At 39.0% G+C, this 22,276-nt stretch overlaps 1 protein-coding gene across 12 annotated transcripts in view; it reads right to left on the bottom strand.

Annotated features, from left to right (window-relative positions):
* The window catches only part of RPGR (retinitis pigmentosa GTPase regulator), a 55,551-nt gene extending 46,632 nt beyond the window's left edge, over positions 1-8,919 (bottom strand). For 3 of the 12 annotated variants that reach the window (XM_077889465.1, XM_077889466.1, XM_077889467.1), the window contains exons 1-6: positions 8,499-8,757; positions 6,260-6,385; positions 5,733-5,825; positions 4,247-4,309; positions 2,568-2,726; positions 785-934 (exon numbers count right to left, since the gene is read on the bottom strand). In XM_077889465.1, the coding sequence (XP_077745591.1) occupies positions 785-934; positions 2,568-2,726; positions 4,247-4,309; positions 5,733-5,825; positions 6,260-6,385; positions 8,499-8,661 (754 nt within the window). In that variant the 5' untranslated portion in view covers positions 8,662-8,757. Of the gene's footprint in view, positions 1-784; positions 935-2,567; positions 2,727-4,246; positions 4,310-5,732; positions 5,826-6,259; positions 6,386-7,281; positions 7,377-8,498 lie in introns of those variants that run through there. The other 9 variants (XM_077889468.1, XM_077889469.1, XM_077889460.1 and 6 more) reach the window with 8 other exon arrangements.
* Between the last annotated feature and the right edge of the window lie 13,357 nt (positions 8,920-22,276).

Genomic DNA, 22,276 nt, shown 5'->3' with positions numbered 1-22,276 from the left:
TACCAATTCATTGGTAAATCTGAGGGCAACTGGGATGGGTCAATCAGCACTTTCTAAATCTGAATCTGAGGTGCATGGAAAAAGGAGTAAATGTAAAATCAAGATTTAAAGAGATCTAAGAGGGGCCACAAAACTATTTCCTCTAGGTGTTTCAGCTGTTAAATCACCAGTAAGACTGATCATACTTCTATCACTCCTTGTGGAGATACAGACTATAACATTTACCCTATTTAAGGCAGAAAAGGTTGCCAGGGAGCCCCATAAAGGGAGAGATTGGGGATGCTAAGCAAAGTTTGAGCAAAGGAAATCATATCTCATACTGTACCATCTTCCTTTTCCATCTATCCTGCATCCCTACTCTCACAATGAAAAGTCTATGACTCTCTTACTGAAATAAAAGCAAATTATCAGGACAAGAGTAGAGTAAGCCTAAGTACAGAGGCAAGTGCACCCAAAGGAAAGTGGCCCATAGGTCTCATTTCCAACACCAAGGAATCCAAGAAGTTTGAGAACTGAAGTCTAGAAGGTTCTAACATACATTTCATTTTTCTAATATTTTCTAATATTCACTAAAAATGTTAACATGTCAGAGTGAGTTTGAAATTATAAACTCTTATTATTAAAATGGAGACACACTGTGACCCAAAATGAACCAAAATTATTTCATTCCATAGACTGCCACAGCAATATTTCCACAGAACTGTAGAATGTTAGATCATTTCATTATTGAGTAAACACTTAGAAGTCGGAGGTAACATGATGAATCCAAAACATTCTGTCTTACTTGTTACAAAAGCTGAATGGTAATATCCACAAGAGATCCAGGAGATAGGTTTCCCAACAGTCACTTGTTGAGGGACACACACATTGGTTACATTTTCTAAACCAATTTGCCCTTCAGAATTATCGCCCCACATGAAAAGCTCTCCATCCTCTATAAAGAAAACACAAGGAGGGTAAAAAAAGGTTTTAAGAGGTAGCAAGGCTATCAAATTATTATATTTCCAACACAGCCTCACTTAGTGTATCCCATGTTTTACACTAGAAAATTTAGAAAAACTGGGGATTCCTGGGTGGCTCAGCGGTTTAGCGCCTGCTTTTGGCCCAGGGCGCGATCTTGGGGTCCCGGGATCGAGTCCCACGTCGGGCTCCTGGCATGGAGCCTGCTTCTCCCTCCTCCTGTGTCTCTGCCTCTTTCTCGATCATAAATCAATCAATCAATCAATCAATCTTTAAAAAAAAGAAAATTTAGAAAAACTGTGTGTCGTGATAGAAAAATTATAGTAAGACAGTCACACCAGCTAGTTGTTTAAGAGTTCAATTTCTATTATGAAAGGCTTCTATGATGATAAAGGACAAAGAACAACATGATCCAAATCATGTCCATATTTTTATCTCAACAGCAAAGACAGAATGTTCTTCCCTATAATAACCTTTTTTTGGTCTACTGTCTCTAAACAGCAAATGTTTCTTCAAGCAGTCAGCCTGCCATTGAACTGAATGACAGCATGAGTCGCACTGGACATCTCCTGGGTCAAAAGGGCCTGGAGGACCTTGTTCTTGGGAACACTATAAAAATGAAACTTTAAACAAAGACAAAAAATAAAAAGAAATTCATTTCACTTCTTTTTTTTTTTTTAACAATTTATACTTGAAAACACAAAACATAGCTTCAGAGAATAAGGACGTGTGTTAGCACATATAGTAACTCGAAAACACATTAGCTTGTGTTCTTTCTGATTAGGGTTTCAATGGCAAAAAAAGTTAAGCTAGGTAAAATACTTTAGAAAGGAAATTATCCAGACTTATGCCTTTTAAATTTTTTAAATCTTCGAAATGATTTAATAATAAGGCAAATAAAAGGAAAACTGAAAATGAGAACCAAAAAGATGCTGAAATGCTAAGTGGACAGAGGACAGTACTGTAGACGTGTCACCACAGATTTCACTCCAGCCCTCCTGACAGGGAAGTACCATAAGTCACAGCTCTCTCAACTGGAACAGAGAGTCCAGGCAGCTTCTTCACAGAGGGCAGGTGTATCTTGGCTCCAATTTTAAAGACATTTCTCATATGGGCTTTAAGAGGGAGGGCGGAGATGCAATGACCAATATAGACCATATCTTACTTTACTTTTGAAAGTTTATTTAAGTAACTTTTACACCCAAGGTGCGGCTCAAACTCACAACCCCAAGATCAAGAACTGCATGCTCTTCCAACTGAGGCAGGCAGGTGCCTCGCAGAGATATATCCAAAAGATTTCTGTTTCTGATTAGCAACTTTATTACAGCTACAAATAGAATGTTCAGAACACATGATGAAGAGAATATTTACTATCTCCAGGGGTAGATGGACAGCATAGCAGCTAAGTGTGTGTTTACATCTAATTCTTAAAAAAGCACAAAGCTGTAATATATGTCATGATTTAAAGTTTGATTTTTATAGCTTCTGAAAACACATAGTTAATGAAAGAAAACTAAACAGCAATGCTGTCCTCAGTTGCCGTGGCTGGTATATCCTGGTCTAAATGAAAGGGACGGATCCCAGGCTGAAGTGGAACAAAATCTCACCAGTTAGTGCAGCTGAAGTATTAGATCCAGCAGAAAGCTGCTTAATCTTACGCTGGGAAGTAAAAAAACTAATTAGATGAAAAGTGCTTCTCTCTTCAGTGTCACCAAGTCCCAGCTGTCCTTCATTATTTCCTCCAGCTGCATATACTTTGCCTCCTTCTGCACATGGAAAAGGAAACATCAATATACTATAGTCACTATCTTTATGAGACAGGCCAGTTACCAGATATCTCCTCTATTAACACTGAAGAAAGCTGAAAGCTGACATTATCCCACCATTTGGTGAACAACTTCGATTCATTGTCAAAAATAAAGCAAAACAACCGAGGTCATACATTTTTGTGAGATTTTCTAAATCGGTCTAGAGCTTAAGTAGCAATTGAAATGCACAGAACGTGTGGAATGTATTTTCTCGCTAATGCAGCACTTTATTAAATCAGAGCAAAAAGAGGAAAGCAATTTCCAAATTAGTTTATAATCCAAATCAAACTATTTTAAAAGAGATGTGGTTCATTAATTTTAACTTCCATACCCATTAAAGTTGAGATAAAATGTAACAAGGAAAATGAGGCAAATCCAAAAAGAATATAATTAGAAACATGAAAATTCTATGTTGTGTAATTATTTTAATTTTCTAGCTAAAAAGGAAGGCAGCATAATATTGTGTTTAGGAGAAAGGACTGTAGAGCCAGATTTCCTGGGTGCAAATGCTGGCTTGCCACTTATCAGCTATGTGACCTAGGGTAAGCTGTACTTCTCAGTGGCTCATTTTTCTCATCTGCAAAACAGGGGTAATAATACTGCCAACTTCATAGAGACGTTATAAAGATTAAATTAGTTGACATTTATAAAATTTTTAGAACAGCACTTGGCTCATTGTACACACTATATAAATGTATGTTAATAACTTTATTAACGAAATATGAGGTGTATCATGCCTAGACAATAGACATTGCCAGTAAGCTCAAAAGTAATGAAGATTTTAAAAGACACACACATATTAAAAAATCAGTTGTATCTATCATAAAAATGCACATGAAGTTAAAGCCTTGCTAAATTAGAGGGGAAGCTGAGGGCAAAATCAGCCTGCACCAGTAAAAACTGAAAGTTACATATTATTTTAGAAAAGGTGAGAGACCTAATTGAGGAAGCAAGACTACCTTTCCAATGGAACATACTACAAGGCCACACAATTTAACTCATGTGGCATGAACCAGAGTCAGTGGAATGCTAAAGCAGTTCAGAGCACTATGGGAGTCAAAGTTGAATAGGCACAGGAAGCTCCAAGGAAGACGACTTATCCTAGATTTTAAAAGCTAAGAATGTGAATAAAAGAAAGACATTTTAGCAAGGAAAAAATATGAATGAGGGCAAAGGGCTGAGGGCCCTTTCCTGAGGAGGGGTCGGAGGCAGTGAGAGTAACCTGAAGACAGAAGAGGCTGGGTAGTCAGGGGGAGAAGGTACGAAAGGCTGCTCAAAGGCTGCTCGGTGATTAGGCTGTCAATTTGTTCAGCAGCATTTGTTGAAAACAAGTGTGCTAACCATTTACATTTCTAAAAATCCTAATCTTACTATTGCCACAGTACCACTTCTATTAATTCTACAAAGTCACAAACATTACTGGAGTGAGAACTCAGTCCTCAAATCAGGCAAGAAGTCATACAGATTGAATACTACACCTGTTGAAACTAGGGTGTGGTTCCTTCCACAGGCCGCAAATTTCACTTTTTCAGGTTTTAAAGCTAAAAATATAAAAAAATGACAATTAAAATATTTTATGGTTACAAAAGCAATAAATAACCCAGGTCAAATGGTAACTAAGCAGAAGTGAGATTTAAGCCTGATCCCAAAGTTGATGTTCTTAACTAATAGGCCTCAAGTTTCCAGAACTAGCCATGCATCATAATAACCAGCAGAGCCTTGGGAAAAATAGATAGCTCAGTCCGATGCCCGGAGAATCTGAGTCAGTAGGTCTGAGGTAAGGCCTAGGCATCTATTTTTAAAACCTTCACAGGTAATTAATATGTACTGAGATCCATTGTATTGTTATGCTGCCTCCTCACCAACCTGATCTATTCCCTTATCTGCTATCACCATTGTCAAGCTCACCTTTTACCTCACACAATGAAACACTATAAGTCCAATATTTATAGGCATAACCCATGTTAAAGCTCTTCATTCATTTATGTATTCAAAAAAGTTTTATAGAACATCTCCTAAATTCTTTGCACAGAAGCTGCAAAGATCACTAAGATAGAGTCCCTGGTGTCAAAGATCTCATAGTTTAGACAATCCTATTACTTCATCTATTAGATATTTGAGAGTAAAGTTTATTTGAATAAACCCAAGGTTTAAAAAAAAACAATCCAGGGTTTAGTAGATGGTGTTTAATAAATACTTTTTGACCAAGCGGAATCCTTTGAAAATTCCATAACAATATAAATAGTGTGGATATGCTAAATTACAATGAAATTTTGAGCTGAAATTAAAATTTTGGCTAAGAAGGTATACTGCTCTTGTCACATCCCAAAGAATCTCCAACACCACTTGAGCTTAGCTGATGTTCACAAGTTACAAGCAAATAGAAGGTGTACACATAATGCCAAGAAAGCTTTGTAAAGGTTTTATACACCCTGTATTTTCTGGGACAGTTCTGATTTAAAATATTTTGTCCTGTTCTTGTAAGGACACTAGTACTAATCAACTCCCCAGTCCTGATGTCTTGTTTAGTACATCTACTCACTATACACTGCAGGGTAAAGTATAAGTTATAAAACCAGCAACTACATAGAACCATGATGCCCACAACTCTGAGACAAAGTTCAAACTTCTAATATATTGTATCCATTGTTCTTTGTATGTACAATAACAGTAATATTTAAGAAGGTTACCAAAGGGCAAAATAAAAGGATATTTGAGTGCAATACTGAAGAATCATCAATCACTTCCTTTGTGGTCTTTGGGTTAAAATGTGATTTTTAGACCCTAACATGTAAAAGTAGTTCTGAATATCACAAAAAAAAATAGAGTCAAAAATAGTCAATAAATATTGGAAAATAAAGAACTAAAGGCTTTACTATTTCCAATATGATATTAAATAACATCACAATCAATATAAAAGTACTTTATGTAATTAAAGTATTTACAATAAAGAAGACCCCAAACCTTTGACACACGTTGGCTTGCTAACAGTTGATTTTGATCCTAATCCCAACTGGCCCCAGTTGTTACTGCCAAACATGTAAAGTTTATTATTTCCTGGTGGGAAGGAAAGAAACACAAGAAATTGAAGCATTTTCAATATAAAGTGATGTGAGATGAAGTCATCAGAAAGCTATAAAAAAGCTACACTTAAAAGTTTTATTGCTTTTCTGTTTTAAACAGCTTACCTTACCTGGGGTAAAATGAATTATTTTAACTATCCATCTATACAGGTTACCGGATTCTGTTAGGTATAAAAAGTTTGTAAGATTATGCAGTAATCACTTCTGATTATATAGATATATTAAAATAAATTTATTCCAAGAAAGTAGTGTGTATAGAAAATCATATTTAAATATACCAAGGGGATTTAAAATTTAAAACACTCTCTTGGTGAATCAAATTGTCAAGAATTCTCTGGTAAAAGAAAGTATATATTCAACATGTTTAAAACACAGCACATCTTTAATATTTAGGATTTCAATACTAACCTGTAACAACAGCAGTATGCTCATCTCCACATGAAAGAAATGTAGGTACATCATTTCTAAACCAAAATTTGCTGGGAATATTTTCAGCAAATTGAGTTTTCCCAAATGTAAACACAGCACCTGAACCTGCAAATATATGATAGTTTGTTTTATAACTTTTACTATGTTGTCTATTACTAAACTATTTTTTCAGTAATTTATCTCTACAGATTCCTTGTCTAATGAGAGCTTTGTTTCCACTTTGGCACTGCTTACATCCTCCTCCTACCTTAATTCAGTCTTACTCCTCAGACTTTATTCTGTTTTTATTTATGAAATCTACTAATGCATGAATGCATTATTAATTTACTGGTGTAAAGTAAAAAAAATAAAAAATAAAAAAAGTAAGGCAGCCCTACATTACTAAAAGTCCTGTTGTTCCCAGGTGGATCATCTGCGCCCTGGAACGGGCTGATTGATACAATCCGCGCCCTGTTAACCCCGGTTAACACCTCATGGCCTAGCCCGTGATGGAAGGCTTTTCTCCACACACAGGAACAGGACAGTATTGAGTTTCATTAGCATCATGTCAATACAGGATGTTGAGATTTAGCACTCTTAAATTAGGTCATTAAATACTACCTGATCTGAGTAGTATTCACAAGACTATTTTGTATTTTGGCTCAGTACCATTTTAGAGACCAAAAATCCCTACCAATTTCCAATAACCATTTACACACACACACACACAAGGCCAGATCTAACTTCTGAGGGAATCTCAAGGAGAATAATCACACAGAAAGAAACTAATGGATGCCATAAAGTAAACATAGGGGAACAGAAGTACTAATAATAAACAACGTACAAGGAGCTAACCACTATAAAAACCGTTTGAAAACAATTGTGAGACAGGTCAGTTCAAAGTAATAATTGAGATCTGTGAGGTCAGGTTCTAGAACACACTCTGGGGTTTTCTAGAATGAATAATCTTAACTGTTTTGTCCTATTCTGGTTTCCCAGATAGCCTGCCCTGATACCCTTACCCCAAGCCTGGTTTTGGTGGCTCTGCTCTGTCCACTGGTATCTATTGTGACATAGTACTGTCATTTTGTTTACTTTCTAGTATCTCTCACCAGATGTGAACTCCAGGAGGTCAGGAATATAATCACCTTAGAGCCAAGAGCTTGGCAGAAAACGCTACACACACACTTGATTCTGTAATGCAGTGTTTTTTCAAATTGTTGGTCTTGATCCATTGGTGGGTCAGAAAATCAATTTAGTGGATCACGATTACCATTTTTAAAGGAGTGTACTATAGAGAGGATCTGAGAGCATACCAAGCGGTTAGAGTAAGCAGTATTTCATGAAACGTCTATTTCTGTTACACTATATACGTGGTACAAGGTCGCAATGGCAAATATATTTCGGAGCTAAGGGAAAAAGTCTTAACAAGCACTCAATAATGGCTGCCCCCGTGCCCCCTTTCCCAAAGGCGTTTTCCCCTTTTTTACTCCACGCCCCGTAGTAACGCACTCTTTACCGCATTCAGTACATAACTGGATTCTGGGGACCTCGAAGGAGGTACTTTGGGGAAGTTTATAGGGAGATAAAAACTGCCTCTGCCTCCGAGAAGCTCATCTAAAGCCTATTTTATTTTTTTCACTTAGAAATACATACATTCATTATACATACACATGCATTCATACATACTACACAACAAATGTAAGTTTAACATACAATGAACGTACACATATTTTTTTTTATTTTTGATTACTGATTCCATTTTTTTCCTCAAGAATTTTTTTTAATAATGAATTTATTTTTTATTGGTGTTCAATTTGCCAACATACAGCATAACACCCAGTGCTCATCCCGTCAAGTGTCCCCCTCAGTGCCCGTCACCCACTCTCCCCCACCCCCCGCCCTCCTCCCCTCCCACCACCCCTCGTTCGTTTCCCAGAGTTAGGAGTCTTCATGTTCTGTCTCCCTCCCTGATATTTCCCACACACCTAAAGCCTATTTTAAAAGAAAGAGAAGAAACACAAGCACCCCCTTCCCTGTGCTCCCCGCCCCCCCTTCCTCCCTTTCCGCTCCTCTCAGGCTTTCCCGGAGGCGCGGCCCGGAGCTCCGGACGCAGGCCGGCGGCTGCCGCCTGGGCCTGTCCCCCGACGGGGCGGCCCGGAGGCGGGACCTGGCCGCCGGCCCGCAGCCCGCGGACCCTCCCTCCCGGCCCGCCGCCACCACCGCGGACGCGACTCACCGGGCATCACCTCCTCGGGTTCCCCCATGCCGAGGGCGGTGCGGGGAGCCTGCGCCTGAACCGGGAAGGTGCCAGGGGCTATTCGGTGGGGTCTATGGCAGCGCCTCAGACCCGACGCGGGTCGCGGGAGCCCCCCAGGCCCCCATCGCGACAACCCGGACATAGGTTACCACCGTGCTCCCGGAAGTCAACAAAAAGCCGCTAGGGGCAACGGAGGCGGAACATTAGGGCGCAGGGCGGGGCCGCGCCGGGGGAGGGGAACGGAGGCTGGGCGGCCGGCTCGGCGCAGGCGCAGGCGTACACGCGGCGGGCGGGGCGGTAGAGGCCGCGCGCCCTCTGGTGGCCGGGAGGGGAGGAAAGGGGAGGGACGGCCACGCCGCGCAGTGGCGCTTCTGAGGGCGCGCGGCGTTGAGGTCTGTGGATATCTAGGCCCCGCGGGGACCCTGCCCTGTATGGATAATGACAAACTTCACAAATATCAGTTGCTCTCTCACTCAGGCTGTGTGACCGACGCAAACGTAGACACATAACTAACAATACCAGTGACCGTCTATAACTAACTGAAAGAGGGACTCTGCTAAACGTTCAAAACGCATTTGGATTCCCAGCCTGTAAAGCGAGACCTTCCATATACTAGATGCTCATTAAATCTTTATCGAATGAATGAGTCCTACTGCAGTCCCCTAGCGTGGTTCATGTCACTCCCTTTTATGGATGTGGCGATTATATATAATGGAGGAGACCTGGGGTCTAGCTTATCCAGCCCAACCTGTCCTTTGAATGGCCCCCTCTGTCCTCCCACAGAAGAAAGCTGAGATGTGCAATCCATCACTGACAGAAAATGCTTTAGAATTCATCCAGAGCTACCTTTCTACAGCCAAATGATAGTTTCCCATGCCTCATAAAACAAAGAGGCAAAAAGTCATTTTCCAGGATGAGTAAATGTATGTACATGTGGTAGTTGTGGGCATCAGCTGTAGAATCCAAGCTGGACTCAAGGACCTTGTGGGTACTAGAGCATGTTACTGACTTTCTCAGGGAGTTAGATTAAAACTGGATGAAGATATTAAACGATGCAATACACAAATAATCATTTACATGCAAAGCAAAGTGGGAGGTACTAAGAAAGTGTTTAAGGGGGAGCAATGACCTGGTATGAGAGGTTAAGAAACACTTATCTGAAGAAACATCATTAATCTAAGAACTGAAGGAGGAATTGGGAAAGGTGAGAGAGCTCTGGGCAGAAAGTAAATCGTGGGCAAAGGCTCATAAAGAACATAGCTCTTTCCAGGAGCTCAAAGAGGTGACACTGGCTCATGGCAAAGTGGCAGGGTGGTGGGCCTGTTAAGGATCTTGTGTTTCATCCTAAGGACAATGGGAAGCCATTAAGGGTTTTTAGGTAGTGGAGCGACAGGATCAGCTATGTGTATTCCTGGAATCATTCTACCTGGCTGATTTGTGGGGAATAAATTGGAGCAATGGATGAGGGTTCAGAAGTTATTGCAGATATACAGACAACCGTCACTATGGATTGAAATATGGTGTATTGGCAGATCTGGAGCAGGCAGATTTGAAAATGTCTTAGGAGATAGAGTCAACAGGAAATGCTATCTGACTATTAACTCTTAGGCAGCACAGGACTAACAAAAGGCTCTTAGAATGACAGCAAAGAAGGGCCCTAAATTATCTTGGGAAAACTTGGATATTCGTTATGAAAGCATCATAATAGTCACTATGGGGAGATAAGATTTTTTTTAAAGACTTTCTTTAGTTATGGTTAGGTTTTTTAAAAAAACATTTATTTTCAAAAAGAGAAAGCATGTTTTGCTGCTGAGCATTCCAGAAGGTATTGATACAACTCTACTCCCGGGTTTCCAACATAAGCAAGTAGGGGAAGGGTGGTACCATTTACTAAGATGGGGAACAGTGAGAAAAGAGAAGGAAGGGTAGAATTAGGTAGGTGGGGTGAAGAGAACATTATGGTTCAGCCTTGAGCACACTAAGGCATCAAAGTGGGGGTGCCTGGGTGTAAATAGCCTTGGGAAAGACTTCTAGGTGAAAGACTGGAAAGTGGCTATAGAACAAAAAGCAAAGAGAGTCTGGGATGAGTCTTGCTGAGGGCCAACATTTAAGAGCCCAGCAAGAGATGATGAAGCTGATAAGCAGAAAGGAGCCACAGAGGGAGAGTTGACCAGAATATGGTTTCAACAGGAGAGTGTGGTCAGTTGTGTCACATGATGCTGGGAAATGAAATAAGGTGAAAATTGCCCCCTGAATTTCATGACGCAGGGATCATTACTGGTGCTGGAAAGAGGTGTTTGGTAGAGTGATGGAGGAATAAACAATACTGGAGTAGTGAGTCACAGTGGGTGAGCGAAGTAAGTGAGGGTAAACACTTTAGACATCGGAGATAGACATGGGATAGGAGGGGACAGGAGACAGGATTTGAAGGAGGAAGGGAGGTAGATGGAGGGCTCTGTTAAGTTTGGAGAGACTTGAAGATGCTGAAGGGCAAAGCAAATAGGAGCGAGATACCAGATCATGCATGTGGAATTTAGAGCGTGGTACCTGGACTAGAGAGTCACACTCAACAGTGTTAGCTCTCATTAATAAGGCAGAGTCAGCTACGCTCACTGTATCAGTGTAACCCAGGCTATGCTGCATTGCAAGCAATGCTCAAATCTCAGTGGCTTAACACAAACAAAAGTGTTTTTTCTCCACTCATGCTACATGTCCAACATGGGTCAGCGGGGGGATCTGCTTTACCACACTCGGGCTGAGACTACTGATGGAGGCTCAACATCTTGTAGCTGCACCATTTGTGACTCCTGACCTCTTTGGTTACTGTGGCAGGTCTAGAGAGTGGGTGGAGGAAGCAGGAACTGAAATGTTTCAGGCCAGAGGTAACATGTTTCTGCTTCTTACCACCCCTTGGCCAGATCTAGTTCTCATGCCCCTGCACACTACAGGCTGGTGGGGAAATGTGGGGGCATCCATGACATGCAGTAAGTAGTAAATATCTCCACTACCTCCCCATAGCCAGATGGTTTCGACCTGTGAAGTCACTTCCCTTGTGTTGGAAAAGGCGGGGAGTTCTAAGGTACAATTTTATGACTCTCGGATGTAGTCCTGTGCTCTTGCTGTGAGTGCCCCCTGCCTAGCTGGCTAACCTCAGGAAATCATGTTGATATAGAGAAGTCATCACATGTCTGACAACATGCACAACTCTTGGCAATTTCCCCTATTAATTCTAGTTGTTTTTCATTTCTGGGGCATTCTGTGTCAACTTAAAAATAGAAGCATGTACAAACAAGGAAGACATTTGATGGATTATACTTTCTTGCTGAACTAGTTCCTTTCTTGGCAGCATTCAACAAAAACCTCCAAGGCTTGCATTTTAAATTGCATTACAATGCAGCTGCCAATACTGTTCATTTCTTGGGAATCTGATAAACAGGTGTATCTCCACTTTGAAAACCCCACTATGAACTCCCACAAACATCCACATTTACAAATCCGATTCTTTTTCTTATATTTAAGGTTTATTTATGGATTTAACTGAGAGAGCAAGAGAGTGCACATACATGCTGGGGGGTGGGGGGAGGCAGAAGGAGAGAGAATCTTTTTTTTTCTTTTTTAGAGAGAGAGAGACAAAGATAGTGACAGAGACAGCAAGAGAGAGCACAAGCGGGAAGGAGAGGGAGAAGCAGACTCCCTGCCCATCCCAGGACCCTGGAATCATGGCCTGAACTGAAGGCAGATGCTTAACCGACTGAGTCACCCAGGCGTCCCAGGGAGAGAGAATCTTAAGCAGACTCCATGCTGAGCATGGAACCCAATAAGGGGCTCAATTTAATGACCCTGAGATCAATAAATCAGATTCTAATAGCTTCTTTGATTTCTGAGATTTTGTGGTGCAGCTCCAGGATATATGAACTGTATTACACATAGGTCCAAAGCCAGGGAATTTCATCTATAAAAAAGCAGCAGAAGGCAGGTGGGGACTACTATGCTATTACCCAGGAAAGAAAGTTTGCACTTTTCTTAATCATTTAATCCAAATCATCTAGTGGTCTTGTTAAAATTCAGGCTCTGATTTAGTAGATCTCAGGTGGGTCCTAGGAATGTGCATTTTTAACAAATTCCCAGGTGATGCTAATGCTCTTGATCCATGGATCACACTTTACGTAGCAAGAGTTTAACTCACAGAAAAGCCTATGAAGTACTTTATAGAAGCAATAAATGAACAGATTGGTAAATGTGACTATAAATCATTTGCTGGATAAAGTATCTAGTATTCAGAATATGTATAGAATACTAATGAATCAATAAGAAAAAGACAAAAATATAAGAAATATAAAATAATCAAAGGATATTGCATTCACAGAGATAAAAATCCAAATGGCCAATAAACATATAAAAAGAGATTTAACCTTATTGGAATAAGGAAAATGCAAAATAAGTAATAATGAGATAACATTTTATACTCATATTACTGTAAAAAAATGTTATTAACTTTGAGTGTGTTTAAGTATTTAGGAATATAGGAAGCTTGCTAGTGAGAATGCAAATTAGTAAAATACCATTATTTAAATAATTTGCAAAAACAAAATAAAGCTGAACAGGTAACCGTGCCCAAAGGGTCATACATAAGGTTGTTCACAGCAGCACTGTTTATCCTAGAAAAAAGTGGAAATAACCTTAATATCCAGTAGAGGAATGGAAAGACTGTTTATTCACATGGGAATTAATATTGTATAGCAGTTGTAACAAATGAACCAATTCTACATATATGGACACGAAGAATTCTCAGAAATGTAATGTTGAGAAAAATAAAATTACAAAATTATATGCACTATATGATGCTATTTTGTTGAAAATCATTTAAACATGAAAATAGAATATTTGTATGGGCCTCTGGGTGGCTCAGTTGATTAAGTGTCTTTGGCTCAGGTCATGATCCTGGGGTCCTGGGATCAAGCCCCAAGTTGGGCTCCCTGCAGCGGGGAATCTGCTTCTCCCTCTGCCTCTCCCCCTCCCCATGCTCTCTCTCAAATAAATAAATGAAGTCTTTAAAAAAAATTAAAAAGAACAGAGATCTAAAGCAAATATGCAAAACGTGAACATCTTCTCAATCAGAGTGGTGGATATGTGAATGACTTATATTATTTTCTGTACCTAAATGCACAATTGAAATGTTTTTAATTGAAAAAAAAACAATTTTGGGGTGCCTGGGTGGCTCAGTTAAGCATCTTTCTTTGGCTCAAGTCATGATCCCAAGGTCCTGGGAGTGAGCCCCATGTCAGGCTCCCTGCTCAGTGAGGTGCCTCCTTCTCCCTTTCCCTCTGCTGCTCCCCCTGCTTGTGCTCTCTCTCTCTAATAAATAAATAAAATCTTTTAAAAAATAAGAAAACAATTTTCATTTTAAGTCTACTTGATTGGACATAACCTAAATAAAATAAATGCAGCCAGTTAAGTGTATACTTTGATGAGCTTTGCCAGAGGTTTATACCATTACACCATGTGACCACCACCCTAAGCTAGACAAACATTTCCCCCTCCCATTCCCACCTCCTAGGAAAAAAATCTCATTTTGATTTTTCATTAATCATAGATTAGTATTACCTTTTGTATAATTTCTTTCATGTCTAGTTTCTTCTTCTCAACATAGTGTTTTTGAAATGATTTCATGTTGTGTGTGTCAGTGATTTGAGGTTTTTATGGATATGCCTTAATTTATTTATCCACTTATCTGTTGATGGACCTTTGGATCATTTTCGGGTTAGGGCACTCACAAATAAAGCTGTTATAGCTATTCACAGGTTTTTTGTGGACAAATGCTCAAACTTCTTCTGGGTAGATACTTAGTGTCTGTTGTCAGTTTTATATATTGTGAATATTTTCTCTCATCCTATGGCTTGCCTTTTCCAAATCATAAAGAGGAGAAAAGGAAAAAATAAATAAAAAGAACCCAACCAAGAAAAAAATCAATGGACAAAAATAGTTTTTTTTTTTACAAAAATAGTTTATACAAAAAATTTTAACTTTAAACATTTGAAAAGACAATGAACCCTACTATTAAAAGTCCAAAGAAAGCCATAAAATTCATTTTTTCCTATTAAACTAGCAAAGATGAAAAATATTGCCAGGATATAGTCAGTAGGAGAATAAGCACATTTATTCAGTTTGTGGGAATTCAAAAAAAAATATGATCTTTTCGAAAGGTCATTCGGTAATATAAATTACATTTTTTTAAAGAAGGTTTATCATTCTTATTTATCATAACCATTTCTATAGATAAATTCTCTCAGAGCTTTTTCCTATAGAAATATAGAAATTTGCACAAAGAATATGGGCAAGGATGTTACCGCAGCATTGTTTGTTACAGTAAAAAAGAAAATAAAGACAACTAAATGACTTCAATAAGCTTGCTACGAATGAGCACATTTTTGGACTTCCATATAATGGGATACTATGCAATCACAAAATTCAATATAGTAGTTTTATGTGGGGCAGCCCAGGTGGCTCAGGGATTGAGCGTCTGTCTTTGGCCCAGGGTGTGATCCTGGAGACCCAGGATCCTGTCCCTGTCGGGCTCCCTGCATGGAGCCTGCTTCTCCCTCTGCCTGTGTCTCTGCCTCTCTCTGTGTGTCTCTCATGAATAAATAAATAAAATCTTAAAAAAAGAGTAATAGTTTTATGTGACCTTAAATGGACAATATCTAAGATCAAATTTTAAGTGATAAAAACACATTGCAAAATAATATGCAGAGTATTACCTCATTTCATAAAAACTATATTAACATATATGCATATATGGATAGGTGTGAAAAACACATAGGTAAAAATCTGGAGCAACATTTACTACACTATTTAGTAGTAGTTCCCTCTGGGGTTTGGAATTAAAGAGGCCTTCTAATTTCTAAGTCATACATATCTATACGGTTTTAATTTTTTTTACAATTAATTTACTTTTCAATCAAAACAAAAGAGTTCAAAATAAAAAATAAGAAATCAAACCACTAATAGAAGTTGTCAATTATAATAGCTAATATTTAATGAGCATTTGCTATATATGGCAGGCATAGTTCTAAGTTCTTTACCTACATTACCTTAGTGAATCCTCACAATACTCTCTGGGGTATATTTTACTGAGTCTCCTCATTTTATAGATAAAAACACTGTGGTACAGAGAGGTTAAGTAACTAGCTCTAGGTCAAACAGTTAGTAAGAGGTAGAGCCAAGATTTGAAACCATATCTGTCTGGCTACAGAACCCTAGTTCTCAGGACCATGCTATTTGCCTATTAAGGAAAAATTAAAACATGTCAGGAAGGAAAAAATATCTTAGTTCATACCAATACTCAACTGGCCATCATCCACTGATTCATTGTATAAGTTTTGAGCATAAAGTAGTAATGATTATATCCCTTTATTGGTTTTATTGTATAGCACATACGTTATTGAAGCCTTTTACCAACATTATCCCTTTAAACGTATGTTCAGAAAGATCTAGCTTCAAAATATATCTGTGAGCTTAGCATAATACCCTCTGGGTCCATCCATGTTGTCACAAGTGGCAAGATCTCATCATTTGTATGGCTGCATAATATTCTAGTGAGTGAGTGAGTGTGTGTGTGTGTGTGTGTGTATGTGTTATCTTCTTTATTCATTCATCTATTGATGAACACTTAAGTTGCTTCCATATCTTGGCTATTGTAAATAATGTCACAATAAACATATACCTTTTTGTTTTTGTTTTTGTTTTTTTTTTTTTTTTTTTTTTTTTTTTTTTTTTTCATATACCTTTTTGAATTAGTGTTTTCATGTTCTTTGGGTAAATACCCAATAGTGAAATTATTGGATCATATGTTATTTCTATTTTTAATTATCAGATTGAGAGACAAATACCATATGATTTCACTCATATGTGGAATCTAAAAAAACAAAACAAATGAATAAACAAACAAAAAGCAGAGCCAGATCTATAAATACAGAGAACAGCCTGATGGTTGTCAGAGGGACGAGTGACGGGGGGATGGGCAAAATGGTTGAAGGGGAGTGGGAGGTATAAGCTTCCAGTTATGAAATGAATAAGTCATGGGAATAAAAGGTACTGCATAGGGAATACACTCAATGATATTGTAATAGTGTATGGTGACAGATGGCAGCTATACTTGTGGTGAGCATAGATAACATAGTGTATAAGCTTGTCAAATTCATCTTAAACTAACATAACATCGTGTGCCAACTATGCTCAAATAAAAGGATATATGTATATGTATATAATACCTGCAAGCTCATTATGTCTCATCACTTCCACTATCACTTCCCTATCCCAAGACACCATCACCTCTCACCTGGACCATTGCCATCACTTCTTAATTTCTGTCCCTGCTTCCATCCTAACAAGCATTCACAACTCAGGAGTCAGAAGGATCTTTTTAAGAGCATGATATGCCTTCCTTTTTCTCAAGACCCTCTAATGGCCTCCCTGTTCAAAATAAAAACCATAGTCCTAACAGTAGTCTATATCATCTGGCTTTCTACCTCACTGAGCTCATCTCTCACCCCAAACCTGCAGCAAGGAATTTTTAAATCACTTTACAGATGTTAATGATCTGTAAGTGATTCTATTAGCAAATATTGAAACAGGAACCAAACCTAGTTTTATTTGACACTGATGATTGGACTCTCTATAATATACACCATGCTATAATAAAATGGTTAATTTTTTGCAGTAAGATGACCATTACTTTTGCTAGACATAACTTAGACAGCCAAATGAGACATTTCCCCTCCTTTGGGAGGTCACTTAGTCTAGCATCACTGAAATTGTGGAGAACGTACTTTGACTGTCTTGGAGGAAACTCCAGAACTTGAGATATGTGTCTGTAACGAGCTACAGAAATGTAAATCCTTAATCTTTGCATTTATATTAGATTTTAGAAATTAGATTTGTTTTGAAAAATAATTTGAAACTTAAGTTGATGTAAAGTCTAAAAATTTTTCAGGAAGCAAAATATCCCCTGAGGTGATAAAGTGTGACTATTAAAAAATGGATCTGATGATCTCAGGTGGCTTACAAACTAATTCAGGAGCCAGTTCCTAAAGAAGAGCTGTAAGGGAAATATGGCAGTAGTTGTGTGACAAGGCACTTTCCTGGGTGATGACTTTGAAGGATCACGCAATGTGATGATAATGCCTTAGATTATTATGCTCTTATTTTTTCCAGATATTGGTCAAAGCACTCTATGTGTTAATTATTTAAATCTGCCTATTTTAGAAGAAAAAATTGAGGTACAGAGAGCTTAAGTTACCCAATGTCTCTTGGCTAAAACATGGTAGCTGAGGTCTGAACACATGCGGTCAGTCTAGTCCAGAATCTTAGCTCCTAACAGCTACACTATACTGCGTTTTGAAAGAGTGCAGAGCAGCGGTCTTCAAAATTTTTAGATCACACATCACTTACAATCAACAAGAAGTTAGAAGATATAAAAGCTCATTCATGTGGCCCATGTCAATCAGTTTTCCTGGGTATATATTTAATACTTGTGGCTATCAGCTGGTGTACAGAATCAGTGAGTAATTTGAGGAATGAGGCTCAGAAAAGGTAAAGACAAAGATCAAGGAAAACTACCCAGCAGAAGCAATATATGGGTATTTGCATATTTGCAGGTACTACTGTACTAACATATTACGTATATTGTAAAACATACACAAAAAGATTTCAAATAGTCTGATAAAAATTAAAATAACTGGAAGTTCTAACATTTGCTTTGCTCTACCAGAATGGATTGTCTGGAGCATTCCCCGGAGGGCATAAGCCTCAATTTTGAGAATAGACTTGGAATAGCATGGCTTTGAATTGTGGCTTTACCACTTGTTATGTGAGTAATCTGGGAAAGTTGCTAACACTGTGCCTCTGATTCTCCACCTGTTAAATCAGGAGAATAACTACTAATTTGCAAGACTGTATGGTTTAAATGAGATTATGTGTACAAAATCTGTGATGCCTGGCTTTCAGTAAGCTCTTCACATATTATTTACTTTCTCCCATGACTTTAATTCCCAGTTTTTGTTTCATGGTCCATGTTTTTAGAATTTCATTACTTTGTACATACTCTTATAACGAAGCTGGAGGCAGCCCTGCAGTTAGACGTGGTGCATCTAGATGGAGCTAGATTAATAGCTTTTTCGTGCTGCATCATTCTAAATATGGTGCAGCTGTGTCTCTCTCTGACAGTGAAGAAAACTGTAGAGGAAACATGTGGAAGAACCCATGTGCATTTTCCTTTGTGTAAAACACCATAGGAATTGGGAGAGAGGGAGGGAGGACTTAATGACTGTCCAGACACTTAAAAATGAACGGCCTAACTATTCAGCAATTGTATGTCTGTGAACAGAAGCTTCCTTTTACATTAACTGTTAGTCATTGCCCTTTATGATTGGGGGTCAGGTTTGAAGGCTCAGTGGATTTTGAGCTATTTTTATGTATGACTTTCCATGGGTGACTTTTTCCTAAGAGTTCCTTGGCTACATTCAGTCGCATTTATTACCATTCACTGAAAGTTTCACCTTTGACCCCAACTCTGGGCTTTTGTTCCCTCTTTATCTTCTTGTCAGAATACTAAGTCTGTTGGGTTTCTTTGGCACAAAGTTAACCAGAAAATGAAGGCATATCAGTCAGGTTTCTGATGAAAAGATGACACCCTCCTATTAGGATAACTGGAGAAGGGTTTATTTACAAAAGAACTAATTTCAAAGGGTTGGAATGGGGTTGGGGCAACCAAAAGGCGTAGTGCAAGGACCCAGAGCTGACAGTTTTGGCCCCAAAAGGCAAAGAGATGGTGAGCTTATTAGAACTTGGAAGGAGAGAGAGTTGTATAGAGTAGCCACCTTGGGAGGAACAGTGAATTTCTGTTGAGGAATAGCCAATCCAAGATGACCTCAGGCGAAACCAAAAGGATAATTATTTTTATTTCACTCTACTCCCTCCTTCTATTCTCCAGCTCAGGTTCCAATAGCCAAATTTGATGTAGCCCGTGCAAATCAACTTTCCTGGGTGGATATCTAGCACTCGAGGCTATCAACCTGTACAGAGAATCAGGGGGAAGATTGAGTAATGGGACTTATAAACAAAGGCATAGATCAAGGAAAACTATCCAGCAAGAGCAATTGGGCTAGGACACCACTGCTAGACAAAGCCACTGCTTTCACTGAGCTTCTAATCTCATTGTCCCTTCGTCTTTTGGTCACATTCTTGTGAGCAAAGTCCTCAGTGGAAGCATCCAATTGGCTGGGGCTAGTTCACCTACTATTTCGCCTTTTGCCAAGGGGAGAGAAGACAAGGAATATTGCTCCTTTAGCTTCCTTGATGGGAACTGGGCTGCTGTCTTCTTTCAAAATTCACACATTTGGGGATTTCTAGAAATTTGGAAAGAGCTCAGAAACAGGACAATTCTGTCTCCTCTTAAAAAAAGACAAATCTCCATTAACAAATGACCTCCTAGATATCCTTTATTAATCTGTATCAATAAGACTATCAGCAAGAGTACAGAGATTTGATTTTTATTTCCAGTTCTCTTCTCTTTCTCTCTCTCATTTCCTTCCTTCCTGTATTTCCTGATTTTAGGAAGTTCCCTTTATGTCTCTAGATCTTTACATAAGAGAGAAGGAATAAGATTTTTAAATCTAGTTGAGGGCTCAAATGTTAGGCAGCCAAAAAATATATATTAGCCCACCCAATAGAATGCCCAAATCAGTGTTTTCCTGATAGAACACCTAAACCTCTTGGGCTGTTAATACCTAAACTTCATTGAACATATATTTCTCTCAATACAATGTTGGTGTTTTTCAGCTGCTATTCATATAGGAAACACTTGCCTCTAGTCTTTATTCTTGTCCCTTTCATGTCCCTAATCATCTGGCCAAACCATTAACAACTGCTTATGAATTCCTATAAATCAATGCCTCAGGGCTTTCCCTCCAGGTAAAATGCCCGTCAAGGTATAGTACTTGAAGTTTTGCCCACTGGGAGCATTTCCCTTTTTTACTCCTTGGACTCAATATAGCTGCCCAATCTACAGTGAATCTTGAACTGTTGGATCCAGACCAACCCCAAATTACATTTATCATCCTTGATCAAGTATTCTTTTACTCTATCTAGTCCCATACACACTTTACAGAGGTTTTTTTTTTTCAATATAAAATAGAAATCCAGGAGTTCTTTGTTATCCTTGGCTTCTGACTTTGTCATTGCCACCCCCTACCAGAATTATGGTGAGATCTGATAATCTTGGTAATTTGTGTGGGGAGGATGAAGAGAATTGCCTTCATCTTACAAGGTAACTCCTTTCAGTAAAAGATCATCTTCAATCAAGGGAACAACAGGGTCACTAGACAAGGTAGGAGACATTTCTAGAGCTGGCAAGGGAGAGTCAAAGAGAACCAAAGGTTCAGCATGCTCAGGGTTCTCTAAATCCTCTCATATATTTCCATGTGAATTTTCCAGCTTTCCATCTAATCCAGATAATGCCACAATATGCACCTATGAAACCCAGAGCTGTGAATACCACTGATACTGTAATTCATCAGCACATAGGATCAAACCAAAGTCTGAGTTTATCTTTGACCATCTCAGATCTGCTGAGGCAGATGACTTTTTTCACCACTATAAGAACCATCTACCTCATTGGCTGTCATTGAACTCCTTATACTTTTCACACACTTCTCCTCAAATTGTACTCTCAACCAGCATTCCAGGTGACCATAAGCAATTGTTTAATCAGCTGTTTTGCCACTGTATTTCGAAGGGGAGATTTTAATGTCAGTCAACCAGCCTGATTTCATCAGTTCTCCCTGAGGATTAGTTGTCTGCAGCTCAGTGGATTTTGGATCCAGTACTCAGATCAGTACCACTTTGTGGTACCAATTTCTGAATCAGCTAGAGTTCTTGCAGGGAAGTGGAGCAGAGGATTAGTGGGAAATCATCAAAAAACCCATAGAATTAACAGAGGGTCTGGAGAGGAATGCTTAGGCAAAGGGGGGAGACTAGAGAGGTGAGGCAGCCAGAGATTGGGTGAGGATGTTGCTCCTGACTTCACTGTAGCCCACAGCTACCACTGGGCCTTAGTCACTATGGCAAGAGAGTGTTAGCCACTGGACACAGCCAGAAATGCTGGTAGATCACGGCATTGTAAATCTCATCTCCCTGGCTCTTTTCTTCATTCCTTCAAGATTCAAAGCCCCAGGTGAGAATGTCTGCTAAAGTATGTGTCCACGACCTGGCTCTGCAGGGAGAGGGAGGAAGGGAAGAGTTTTACACGAAGACTTTACACTAAGATTAACACAATGAGAATTAGAGGGGGTTTCCAATGCTGGGCAGAGAAGACCCTTCCTTTTCTGTTAATCAGAAATTCCCTAGCAATCGAGAAGCCACTTTCTATTTCTTGCTTCCTCACTTGCTTTTTCTCTCTTTCTCCCTCCTTAAACTGACTTTGAGAAAGTCACTGTACTTCCCTGGTCCTTTCGAAAGGCGAATTTAATCCAAAGAGTTGGATTAAGATATTCAGGGTCCATCTATGTCTAATACTCTATGATCTCAGACCTCTCAAAATCTAGTAAAGAAGATACTATGTTTGCATTAAGCATGTAATAAATGCATCATCTAAAATCTTTCCTTTTGTCTAATGAGTAGTTCTAAATGGTCAGTTTGACCCAGTTTCTCATTGTCTATGAAACTTCTACATATATCAGCAAGTCATAATATTTGTGGAA

The sequence above is a fragment of the Canis aureus genome, chromosome X (assembly GCF_053574225.1).
Source record: "Canis aureus isolate CA01 chromosome X, VMU_Caureus_v.1.0, whole genome shotgun sequence".
Lineage (NCBI taxonomy): Eukaryota > Metazoa > Chordata > Mammalia > Carnivora > Canidae > Canis > Canis aureus.
This window is presented reverse-complemented; position numbering and strand designations above follow the sequence as displayed.